At 37.0% G+C, this 13,182-nt stretch overlaps 1 protein-coding gene across 3 annotated transcripts in view; it reads left to right on the top strand.

Annotated features, from left to right (window-relative positions):
- The window catches only part of MAGI3 (membrane associated guanylate kinase, WW and PDZ domain containing 3), a 235,061-nt gene that overhangs the window by 153,632 nt on the left and 68,247 nt on the right, over window positions 1-13,182 (top strand). For all 3 annotated transcript variants that reach the window (XM_038562293.1, XM_038562292.1, XM_038562294.1), the window contains exons 3-5: window positions 1,800-1,919; window positions 7,100-7,309; window positions 12,592-12,766. In XM_038562293.1, coding sequence (XP_038418221.1) covers window positions 1,800-1,919; window positions 7,100-7,309; window positions 12,592-12,766 — 505 coding nt within the window. The remainder of the gene's footprint in view (window positions 1-1,799; window positions 1,920-7,099; window positions 7,310-12,591; window positions 12,767-13,182) is intronic.

Here is a 13,182-nt window from a genome sequence, read left to right as displayed (position 1 = left end):
CAATTAATAATTTTCCATGAAGTATAATAATAGTAAATTTCCAGGCACTGTGCTAATTACATTTTTGTAAAATTTCACATAAGTTTACTTGACAGCTGTCTATATCGAGTACCTACTATGATTCTTTTGCTGTGCTAAGACTTGGGACTATTACTTTGAACCATGTAGACGTGATTCCTTCATATTCCATCCCAGGTGAGAATCAGGGAAGTTTCTCTAAAGAAACTTTCTAAGCCAGGACCTAAAGGTTAGCTAAGGTAAGAGTGGGAAAGGAAAAAGGAAGTCTTCGGGAAAGGAATGGCTTGGACAAAGGCCTTGTGGAGGTAAGCAAGTGTAAGGAACATTAAAAGAACCAGGAAAAAAGAAAAACAACTATTATGTTTAAAGCCTAGAATGTGAAAGGGGTGAGGAAGAGAAGATTTTTATGCTAAAGACCATAGGAAACCTCTGATAGAGATTTTTTGCTCAGATGATTGTTTTAGAGAAGTCACAGGCTGTGGTCTGGGTAAGGGGCATAGCCAGGAAGAAGTAAGAGTTGACCCTATGAGACCATCAAAACAGATATGAATTAGGTGAGTGTGAGAATGAAGACAAGTGTATGAATCCTAGAGGTATTGCGGAGATGGAAGCAACCAGATTTACTGACCAGATATGGAATAGAGGGACGAACGCAAGATGGCAAACTCTTGGTCTCCTGGCTTGTAGTGCCTTTAATGACTTGGAGCATAAGTGGAGGAAGAGGTTTAAGAAGGCATTCTTGTACAGGGTTTGCTATAATATCCTAACTCTGTTTTGAGGCTAAATACTTGGGTCTCTTTTTTTGTATTCTCTACTATTTGAAGTAATTTTTCTAGTATCAACTAAGAAAAGTATTGATTCATCTTCAGTAAAATCCAGTCAAGTGTAGCAGTGCTGCCATAACCTGAATTTATACTTCTGATCTGAAAGATTTTACTTTAGCATGAACTCCTTAATAGATAGAATAGTAATATTCTGTTGCCATAGTGTATTTCATTAAGCAGTGTACTTCTTAAATTTTTGAGATTGCTTAAAGAGAATAATGGTTGAGAAGCAATATATAGATACCTATTTTTAGCCTTAAGCCTTTTATTCATTGATCTCACATAATTTCATAATTAATATTTGTCCAAGATTTAAAACTAGAGTTTGTTAAAAGAACTTTTAAAAATTGTTTGTCTCTTTTTCATTTGATCTTAGCCAAAAGGCCGAGAAGGGATTATTTCTCTCATTTTATTGTCCTTCATGACTCTAGGAAGTAGAAGAGTAGTTTACATTTATACCAGGAAGAAAAAATACATAAGATAGCTTGATAAAAAAGAAGCCTATGTACATGGGAAACTAATATTGTATGTCAACTATACTTCAATTAAAAAATTCCCCATGTCCCCCAAAATATGAAGTCCGATCATTGGTAGATTTATCTTTCCTTTAGATGTTTAGTGATAATTAAGGTAAAAGAATTAACTATTATGTCTTAGAAGGTCAAGCTTCCTTTGACAATAGAACTTTTTTTAGTCTTTGTGGTTTGAATTTCATAGCTATCTGTAGATTATATATATATTTTTTTTTATCTGTAGATTATATTATATTAGTCATCTTACATTATTGTCCTACTTAAACCTAAAAATGTTGCCTGAAATTTTCTGATCCTCATTCTAGAAGGTACCATATATTCAATAGTGTTTCTCCCATGTGTTCTCCATAGACTGTATTTTCTATTATTCTCAATATTTTGTAAGTTTAAAAGCAACCTCTTTTTTCTCTTGTTTTTTCCTTAGGCACCACAAGGGCCCCCAGGGATGGGGAAGTACCAGGGGTGGACTATAATTTCATTTCTGTTGAACAGTTCAAAGCACTGGAAGAGAGTGGAGCATTATTAGAAAGTGGAACATATGATGGTATGTCCCCAACTATTGACAACAGCAGCAACCCAGAAAACTATCTTGGATGGCTAGAATTACTCAAAGGGAATTTGATCAGTGAAATAGCATTTTTTTAAGTTGTTTTCTGTTGGTCTTGGGAAAATTTTCTTTTGGTTAGCCTATTTGTAATTTACTGCCTAAAATGGGATTAAATAATAAGCAGAAGTGTCCCATCATATTATAAAGCTGATTATGAAGAATGTACTAAAATCATTCAAACTAGCCAGTTTGCATATTTTGTAGTAATTCGAATTCGTCAATATGAACTCAACAAGCGTTTATTGTTTGCTTTCTGTTTGTGGTTAGGAATCCAAATACCGTGTACTTTAAAAACATCTATAGCTTGTCTCTCTTGGAGAAAAGAGAATAGAGATTGCGATGAAAACAAAAAATGGAGTAGTTGATTTTCCTTTCATATTTCTTCTCTACCCACTTGTTTCTAGGAAGTAGAGACTTAAGATCAGTTTCCGTTTTTAAATGATGCCATGTTCCCTCTTCTGTTCTCCCTTATCTAACACTCTTCACTGGCAGGCTTGTCCATTCCCATGGCACACTACACTTCTCCATCATTGCTTTATCATACTATTCCAGTTGCCTTTTTCACAAGCTTGGTGAAAGCCACATCATGTCTTTCTTACCCAGTAATATCTTCAGTACCCAGAGATGGTGTTCAAAAAACACTAACCTTGAATTCAGCATATCTAGGTATGCTTGGTGTTTTATCCAAAAGAGTAATTATTCATAATTCTTCTCTTTAGCTGCACTATGAGCACAAAACAGAGTCAGCATTTCCCTCTTCCCTATATTTTGCATCTGTCTGTCACCATATCTAGCCATTTCTTCCCCTGGAGCAGCTTTCATGATGCCTTTCTTTTCACTCTCACACCTCCTGGTAGGCCCTGACTGACCTTGTGTCTGGGCTACTGTGGCTGCTTCTTCCCCCTATCCAACCCACCTGCCCACTGCTCTCTCTCTGTTCACAGTCTTCTGTGATTTCCTTTTGCCTGCTCAGTTTGCCTCAGAGCTGCCCTTTCTGGGCATAGCTCCCACAACTCATTCCTTCATTTATTCACTCATTCATTCATTTGATCCTTCTTTCATTCATTCAGCAAACTGCTTATTAAGTACCTATGACGTGCCAAGCCCTATAAGAGGGACTAGGGATACTGTGGTGAATGATACTGAGATGTACTGCCTTAATAAATCCTATATCTGAGTAGGAAAGGCAGTCAGAAAAAAGCAAGATCACTGTAAAAGGGGATGTTATGAAGGAAACAAAAAATGAGATTGAAAGAAAATAGTAGAAATGTCTTATTTAGATAAAGTGGCCAGTAAAGACTTCTTCACTGAAGAGGAAATGACCACTGCTTATTACTTTGATGCCAATAGCCTATTCTCATTCACCTACTCTTAAAGGCGCAACCATTCTGGTATGTTTAATAGAAATGCTTTTATTCATAGGCATTCTTGCAAAATGTGTCCTATGTGCATGCATTTATTATTTGCATCTGGACTGTATTCTGTATCTTTCAGTTTTTAACTACTTTCAGTTATTTCAGTGTTTTTTAGATTCATCCATGTCGCTGTCCTGTATTCACATGTTAATTCATTGCTTTTTAACCCCCTCAGTGCTCCACGTTGTGAAGCCACTGCATTTCACTTAACCCCTCTCCTAGTGATTGACTTCCAGATTACTTCCAAGCCTCCCTCACCACAGATAGAGCTGCAACATCTTCTTCTTCTACACCTGTGTGAGGATGTTGGTGGTACATATACCCAGAGGCAGATTTGTCGGGTTCTAAGGTCTGCAGGTACTTAATCTGATGGAGCAGTTGAGGCTGCTTGGTAGCTGCATTCCCACCAGCCTTGCTTGAGAGGTTGATTCCTGTAGCTGCTATAGTAAGGGCTTGACATCCTCATCATCCAGTTTTACAGTTTTGTCAATCTGATGGCCGTAGAAATCATATCTCCTTTTAATTCTAGCTTCACTGGTAGAGAGTTGGGACATCTTCTCATATGCTTGTTAGTGTTTTGGACTTCTGCAAATTATCTTCTCATTTGTTTTGTACATTTTTTTAAAAGTTGGATCTCAATCCACATTCCAGTTTGTGGACATTCCTTAGATACTTAGATATTTATTTAGATATTAATTTCTTATTGGATATAAATATTTTCTCCCATTTGGCCACTTAATAGGCTTGTCCTGTGCTTCTTCGTTAAACAGAAATCCTTAGTTTTTGTCAGATTTATCACTCTTTTTCTTAGAGTTTGTGCTTTTGAAGTTTTAAGAAATCCTTCTCTATTCTTAGATCACAAAGACATTCTCCCTCATTTTCCTCTGTTAAGTATAAGAACATGGGAGATAACAAAGTGGCATATTACATATTATTAATTGCCATGTGCTAAATTCAAAGGAAATACAAATTGAAATGTACCGTTTCACAGCCTTCAGATGGACAGAAATTTTAAAGCCTGTGGAAATTTTCCACTTGTGGAAAGTGGGAATTCCCAAATACTGCTGGCAAGAGTATAAAATGAATACCATACCTTTGGGGAGCATGTTGGCAATAGCTAGTAAATTTGAAGATGCACTCAACTGTGACCCAGCAGTTACCCCTCTGGATGCCTGCTCTAGAGAAATCCTTATCTATGTGCATATGGAGTCACATACTAGAACAGTCGTTACAGAGCTATTTAAAATAGTAAGAGAATGGAAACAACTCTGTTTTAGTAGGGGAATTCATAAAATGCATTTTAACTTGCTCATGAAAATGGACTATTATACAGCAATTAAATAAACTTGAATCTATATGTATGAACAGGAACAAGACTTAAAAATATAACTGTATGAAAGTAAAGTTGTAAATACATACAGCATACTGTTTGTAAAAAAGATACGAAATGTTATAAAAACCTTTATGAACCTTTGAAAACAGTGGTATTTATGTTATGTATGCATATATATACATCCCAGTTGTACACAATGTGCAGGGAACTGACACATACCAACCTCAGGACAGTTCAGGGAGAGCATGGAAAGGATTGACAGGAAGTTAGGGCTTTAATTGAATATGTGACCATATATATCCTTAGGGGAAAAAAAGGGAAACCTGAAAGGAAGCTGGCAGAAGTTAAATAAATAAGGATGTTTCTAAAACAATTGTCTGTGATTTTGTATGTATCAAAAATATTTAATAGTTCATAGTTCTATTTGAAAAATGAAAAAAAAAACAGAAAAGGACAAAGCGGGGGGGAACAGCTTCAAAAAGATGAAAACTTTTTTCTGTCAACACCTATAGTCAGGATTCACAAACTATGTCATTTTTATGCCTTAGTATATCTGAAATCTGGTTATTTACCAACAACTCAAGAAACATAGATCTAATTTCCTTGTATGCAATGCTTATTTTCTTTTTTAATTAAAGTCCAATAGGTGTGTTTAAATAAGGAAGCTACTGGGATTTATTACAAAGTCCTAAAATTTTAATGATCATGGGGAATAATCAAAATATCCTAAATTTGTCTGATTTCACCCAAGAAAACAGTTCAACTACCTAGTGTGAGATAATAATTACCAAGACTACACAGTACAGTGTGTATCTAGTGTTGCTACTAAAACTACCATCCGTAGGGAAGGTGGATATTTGATTTTTGTCATGGAATATACAAATTCCAGGGTAGCATGATTGTTGGACATAATGCAGGAAAAATTGAGATCCTGGAGCATCCTGTTCCCCAACCAGACCTCTCTTGAGAACATTTCTGGGCCTTCTGCCCCAGAGAAATGTGAGCTGGCATCTTCACTGGGTCCTTGTTTTACCATGGGCCAGAAAGTTTGCGGAGACCCTCTGAGTCTGTTTTAATGAGAATTTTTGCAGCGTCTGCCTGACAGGAGTAATTCCATTTCAAATGTGGATTTGGAAGCAAGGGAAATCCTTGAGTAGGGGGAGGCGAGATATAGTTGAAAATTTATTTTGCTTTGATTTCATTGTTTTGTCTTGAATATTTTAATGACAATTACTGCCCAAAGTCAGATTTCCAAAAGATTTATCTTAATGCTTTTCCCTCAAGGCACACATGACTCAAGGTAAACCGACTTGTAGATTTGCCTTGGTATTATCGTGAACACCTATAGTGTTCTCATCTGGGACAAATAATTCATCATATACCCCATTAATTTACTTTATGTGATGAATGTCTTAATTGCCTCCTTAGGAGCCCAGGAATTTGATTAGAAGGTGTGACTTTAAAAATAAATAAACGAAGGAAGATCACGAATATTTTATTCCCTACCCATATCTATCTTTCTCTATAGCATTAGCATAGTGGCTGATAAAAGGTAAAAACTTGCAACCGTAAACTGTTAATAAGCTAGACCTTTTGAATGGCTTTCCATTGTATTTGGCTGCCTCCTGAGAACTGCATGACAAATTAAGAAGATATTCAATTGTTTTCATTCTACTCTGGAGCATTTATTTTTACTGCAAAAATTCCTGATCCTCAAGATGTAGCATATCAAAGTATTTCTTGCTTTCTGAGAGCAAGCCAATATTGAATTATGCTAATAATGTCTCTATTTGTTCAATAAATTATTAGAATGCTCAGAAAACCTAAAAATTACTTTTACATAAACAGCCTACATTTCAGCACACGCTGGTTCATAGCTTTATCCTTTACCCACATATTTCCTCATTTTACCAAAATGGTTCATTATGTTACACATCAGAACAGAATTCTTTGAGTTCATTTTCTCTTCCTTTAACTCCCACTTCTTATGCCAGTTAGTCTTAACACAAGAGCATTGATGCATTTAATTTCACAATCAGGCCATCATTTAGAGCCCATGCAAAGTAAGCCCTGTAGGAATAAATAATCTGTGTACATGAAGTCAACTTCCTATCCTTAGTACAAATAGTATTAAAAAGTTAGATAATGTTAGAATATCCATGATGAAGGATACTTGAGAAATTAGTTCTTTCTGTTCTTTCTCCCTCCTCCACTTCCAAGAAGAAGTATTTTGGCTTCCTTTTGGCCAGTGGTGGTCATTCAGAATCCTTGATATAAGACAGCAGGGCAGAGACGTACCCTGGGTCATACTGTTCTGACTCTCAATTCAACATCATTCCTTTCAGCTGCTGTTATTTTGTCCATTTCAGGAAACTTTTATGGAACTCCTAAGCCTCCAGCAGAACCCAGCCCTTTCCAGCCAGATCCAGTTGATCAGGTCCTCTTTGATAATGAGTTTGACACAGAATCCCAACGGAAACGAACTACGTCTGTCAGCAAGATGGAAAGAATGGACAGCTCTCTTCCTGAAGAAGAAGAAGATGAGGACAAGGAAGCTGTTAATGGCAGTGGAACTGCAGGTTTGTGAATAGATGAATAACTTTAACTGATCTATCTTCCAGGTGGACTTTAATGTGACACTGAATTGAAAGTAGTTAAAATCTATCCTAAAGCATGTACAGAGCAAGTGATGTGATTCTAATTTTTTTTTAAAGGTTGTGTATGGAACGAAGTGTATCTCTGTCAACCATCTTAGAAACTGAAGTGAGTTGCACCAAGTGGCAATTTTGATAAGTCAGTAATAAACTATCATTAGTAATAATATAATATATTATGATCCTACTGCTTAAAAGATTTGAGGTTCCAAGTATGAGAATGTTGTTGGCCTAAGTCATACTTTACAGGACATGAAAAAAAATACAGTTTTAAGATACGGCCTTCAACTGAAAATGCAGAGGGATAGAAACATGCCAGTAAAAATTATCGGAAAGATTTGTTAGCTGTGTGTTGAGTTTAAATTCTGAATCACTCAAATAAATTTCCAAACCTGACTCTTATTTTTCATTAAATGCAAAATCACCAGAAATTTAGTGGTGGAGAATCTTCCTTTGAGTACCCCTAAAATATGTTATGGTTGCTTCAGAGATTCTTACTCTTCTAATTGAGTGTGTAACTAGGAAGCCACAGAATAACAGCAGAACTAATTTCAGTGCTATTTATTATAATATTTTTATTCAAAACACTAGAATATGAGCTTCATAAGGGCCGGAAAGTTTTTGCTTTTGTTCATTGCTGCATCCTTTATTTTTTTTTTTAATTTATTTATGATAGTCACACACAGAGAGAGGCAGAGACACAGGCAGAGGGAGAAGCAGGCTCCATGCACCGGGAGCCCGACGTGGGATTCGATCCCGGGTCTCCAGGATCACGCCCTGGGCCAAAGGCAGGCGCCAAACTGCTGCGCCACCCAGGGATCCCTGCTGCATCCTTTAATCATAAACAGTGCCTGGTGCAAACTAGGAACTAAGAAAATATTTTATGGATATACAATAGATGAATGAATTTGATCACATCCCCAAATTTGCAGAACCCATTACCATATTATTTTCCCAAAGCATCTGATTTTTTCATCAACTACTGAAATTTGTTGTGTATATTGTATTTACTGTCTTAATATGTTCATTTGTGTCCTCCTTCAGAGTGTGAGTCCTGTCTTACAGTCCTAACATCTCACATAATAACATAATAACATGATACATAATATGTTTATTACCCCATTGTATTTGGGTGTAGAGACTGCAAACAGGCCTAAAAAGGATTAAGTGAATTTACATCTAATTCTTTAAGGGCTATTAAGGGAAATCATCACACAGTAGAGCCTTTTTTTTTTTTTTTCAGTGGAGCCTTTTGATGTTGATGGTCCGCCTTCTTCTCCCACAGAATTAAGTCTGTTAACATTCTTAAATGTTTAAGACTGAGATTAGAGACCATGTATCTATCCCAATGTGGGAATTTGTATATTCTTATTTTGAGGATGGGGGGGATGTTCTGTTTTTACTTTCTGATGTGGAGCTTCTCTGTTACCACTGGAGTTCTTTTAGAGAGAAACCTATCTGTGATCTCCACAGTTTTATGCTTATCATGTAAGCTGGTTGCTAAGCCAGATGCTACTGACTTTCTGGTGGTCATATTTAAAGGGAGTGTATCCAAGAGTGGGAGGCCGTTTGCATACTACCTCTTGTGTGTAGATACCGTAGGACACTTCCACTGGATTATGTATGTCTTGGTAAGAGAAAATATTCAGACTATTTGAATGAAAAAACAATAAAAGACATGACTAAATGCACTTGGTCTTTTCTGAATAAGTACTAAGTCTAGTTGTTAACTTATTGAAATACACTTTGTGTGTTGCTTTTGGGTATTAGAATTCCTGCCTTGAACAATCAGAAAATTGTTGGGGATGGCAGTGGGGAAAGAAGAGTTAAAGATTTATTTGTATATACCAACATGTATATTATTTTATATCTTGCTGAAGAATGTAAGAATGCTAATATGCCCACATAGGATGATATATGTTATATAATAATGCTAAAATAAAATCTTTTTCCAAGAGATGATTGTTACATAAACAGTATTGTCAAGTCATTGACTATTAAGGAAACTTAATACACAGTCACTTTGAATTATATTCAGATAAGTATGAGAAATCATATAGTTCCTTTGTTTTCCTCCATCATACTTCTGTCCCAAGAATGTAACTCCCTTCCAGATTGATTTACACATTGGGTGCCTTTTAATTTCTGTCACTTTTGTTTTGCCTGGAGAATGAATCTTGTGTTTTATTCAAGCTATTCATTCAACAAATATTTATTGAGCACTTGCTAAGCTACTGCGTGCTAGGCATTTTTCCAACAGCTAGGAAAAAAGCGCTGAACAAAACAGACAAAAACTCCGTCTTCAAAATTTTGCCTTCTAGTGGGAAAGAATTATCCAACATGAATGAATATAGCATGTAGTATATTAGAGAGTGCTAAAGAGAAAAACAAAGCAGAAAAGGAGAAGGATAAAAAGTAACAGTGGCCAAAAAAAAAAAGTAGCAGTGGCCGATTTGTGATTTTAGATAGAGTAGCAAAAAAGATCTCACTGAGAAGAGGACTTTGAAAGAAGTGATGATGTAAACTCAAAATATCCAGGAGAACAACATTCCAGCCAGAGGGAATTTTAAGTACAAATGCCCTGAGGGGAAAAAATACCCTGAGGTGGGAGCATGCCTGGAATATTCAGACAAAGGCCAGGAAACCAATATAATTGGATACAAAATGGACAGTGCATTATATGTAGTTGGAACAGGGCAGCCCCTGTGGCGCAGCGGTTTAGCGCTGCCTGCAGCCTGGGGTGTGATCCTGGAGGCTCAGGATCGAGTCCCATGTTGGGCTCCCTGCATGGAGCCTGCTTCTCCCTCTGCCTGTGTCTCTGCCTCTCTCTCTCTCTCTGTGTCTCTATGAATAAATAAATTAAAATCTTAAAAAAAAAATTTTATATGTGGTTGGAACAGAGTGATGGAAGGAAATAGAATAGTAAGCAATGATTGGGGGGTGTGGAAATGATATTATGTAGGATCTTATATGTTGTTGGAATAATTTTGCTTTTTACTCTGAGATGAGAAACCATTATAGGGTTTTGAGTAGAAGGGTGACATGATAAAACAGATTTTAATAGTCTCATTCTTGCTACTGAATTGAAAATAGGCAGTAAGAGGGTAGGCATAAACAGTGATACTAGTTAAGAGGTTAATGCAGTAATTTAAGTGAGAAATAGTGGTTTGGCTCTGATGAAAATGTGACAGGGAAGTGGCCTGACCCGGTTACATTTGTTGGCAGACTGGATTTGAGGTCAGAGAGAGCAGAGTCAAAGATCATTTCCAGGGCTTTAACTTGAATATCTAGTAGAAGAATAGAGTTGCATTTATTGAGATAAGGTAGATTTTAAGAGGAGTCAGTTTTGGGTTGGAAAAGTGTAGTAGGGGCTTCAGTTGGGATATGTAAGCTTGAGATGCTCATTAGACATCCAAATGAAAATGTCATGTTTGATTTTGGATTTAAAAGTCTATGTCTGGTCTGAAGATGCATATTGGGACATCAGCATACAGCTTGTACAGCGGTGACACTGAATGAGTTCCAAGAGAGTAACTGTAGAAAGAGAAGAAAAAATGTCCAAAGAGTGAACCCTGAGAAGGCCTTCTAATATGTGCAGTCAGGGAGACTGAGTCGAGCCAGTGAGTTAGAAGGCATACAGGAGGGTGGAATATCCTAGAAGCCAGGAGAAGAGAATGCTCAACAATGCTCAGATAAGATGGCCACCGAGAAATGATCATTGAATTTGGCTATGTGGAGGAAACAAGGTCATCCAGTGAGATTAGGGATAAGTAGTGGTAGATCTCAGAAGAAAGAATGTATGAAATAGTTATCTAGGAGAGTGTCAGAGTGAATGGACTAAAGAAGTTTCCTGTGATTATCATATGCCATTACATGCCCTCTTGAGGTTAGTGATCATATAGTAGAAATGAACTAGTTAGTGTTACCTGTGTTTAGCTACAGGTGCTGGTGTAGAGTAGATGGAAAGATTTAAGCAGAGTTGTGGTTCAGCCGGGCATGTACCCTGAGTGAAGAAGTAAGGTTGGGGCAGAGGAAGCAGTAGTGTTTGCAAGGGAGCCATGATCGTGGCTGATTACAGAACTTAAGTTGCATAAGTAGGGCAATGATGACATGGTTAGGGCACAGACTGGGGGGCAGCTGAGGAACAGTGAGGGGTAGTAAGTAGTAGTATTAATGAATTACAGAACTCGGTTGGATAAAGGACAGTTGGAGTGGAAATACTACGTGTAATGAATCTAAGGCCTCTTCTAAGATTCACTCATTCTGAGGCATCGCCTGCAGTTTGGAGTTGTTATAAGTCTAGAAATGAGTTTGAAGTGCATGAATTGTGAATTCCCTAGATGGTAGCCAAATTTTATTTTATTTTTTTAATTTTTTATTTATTTATGATAGTCGCAGAGAGAGAGAGAGGCAGAGACATAGGCAGAGTGAAAAGCAGGCTCCATGCACCGGGAGCCCGACGTGGGACTCGATCCCGGGTCTCCAGGATCGCGCCCTGGGCCAAAGGCAGGCGCTAAACTGCTGCACCACCCAGGGATCCCCGGTAGCCAAATTTTAGTATTCTTACTTACCTTAAGGACTCTGGGACTTTCAAAGGATTGTAATGTCACCAATAGAGAATTATACTTAACAGGAAGTGTATTGAGCATAATTTTTAAAAACTGGTATTATTTTAAAGACCTGTATTAAAATGTATACAAGACAGGTTGGTTCATGCACATAAGAGCATGAACCACTTAAATTTGAATCCTGACTTTGCTGTTACAAAATTAACCTCACTGTGCCTTGGTTTCCTCATCTATAATCCAAAAACCAGAATAGTAATAATAAGTAATCACAGGGCTGCTGTGAGGATCATGAGTTCATATATATATAAAGCGCTTCAATTAGAGCCTGGCCCATGGAGGGATTGTGTAAGCACCCCTACAGCCCTTACTGTCAGTAGTCACAATGTACCAAATTGATTCTAGGGTTGCTTTTCACTTCTTTCCCAGACTGGCATGAGAGGTGCTAGACTGAGTTAATGTCACTTAGCAGATGAAAAATATTCAGTATGTCTATTTGCTACTTCAGAACTTGTAGGAGCGTAGATATAATGCACAAGGAAATGTGCAATAAATGTTTAACATTTTGTTGGAAATGAAGGGAGCTGTTTGAAGAGAGTGTAACTTTACCTTCTTTGCACACTGTTCTGTGTTGAATGGCAGAAAACAGAGAGAGGCACTCTGAGTCATCTGATTGGATGAAGACTGTCCCAAGTTATAACCAAACAAATAGCTCCATGGACTTCAGAAATTATATGATGAGAGATGAGAATCTGGAACCACTACCCAAAAACTGGGAGATGGCCTACACCGACACAGGGATGGTCTACTTCATTGAGTAAGCAAATGTCTGTATCTCTCCTAACACGCCCTGTCACTGTGAGGTTTTGTCTTACCATTTCTTTATCCTCATTTCACAAGGCTTCCATTTCTTTTTTGTTTCTTTAAAGAGATTTTTCATACTAGTAACAGTTAATTCTTAATCTGATGATTTTCCTGGATGGTGTTTCATTTTTATTTGACTTGGACAAACAAGTCATGTATTTGACTTCTGGTTTTATAAAAAAAGAAGGATTAAAAACAGGTTTATCACTAATAGTGAAAAATGTAGGAATGAAGGGTATTTTGCCTTGATGTTTTTTTAAACTTTTGGTAGATTGTCCAACCTAATGAGCATTTCAAGAATTACCATCATGTGATGGAGGGCATATTTATTATCGGAGTTAAATATTTTCATTTATACATTTTCTAGAT

This window comes from Canis lupus, chromosome 17 (genome assembly GCF_011100685.1).
Source record: "Canis lupus familiaris isolate Mischka breed German Shepherd chromosome 17, alternate assembly UU_Cfam_GSD_1.0, whole genome shotgun sequence".
Lineage (NCBI taxonomy): Eukaryota > Metazoa > Chordata > Mammalia > Carnivora > Canidae > Canis > Canis lupus.
This window is presented reverse-complemented; position numbering and strand designations above follow the sequence as displayed.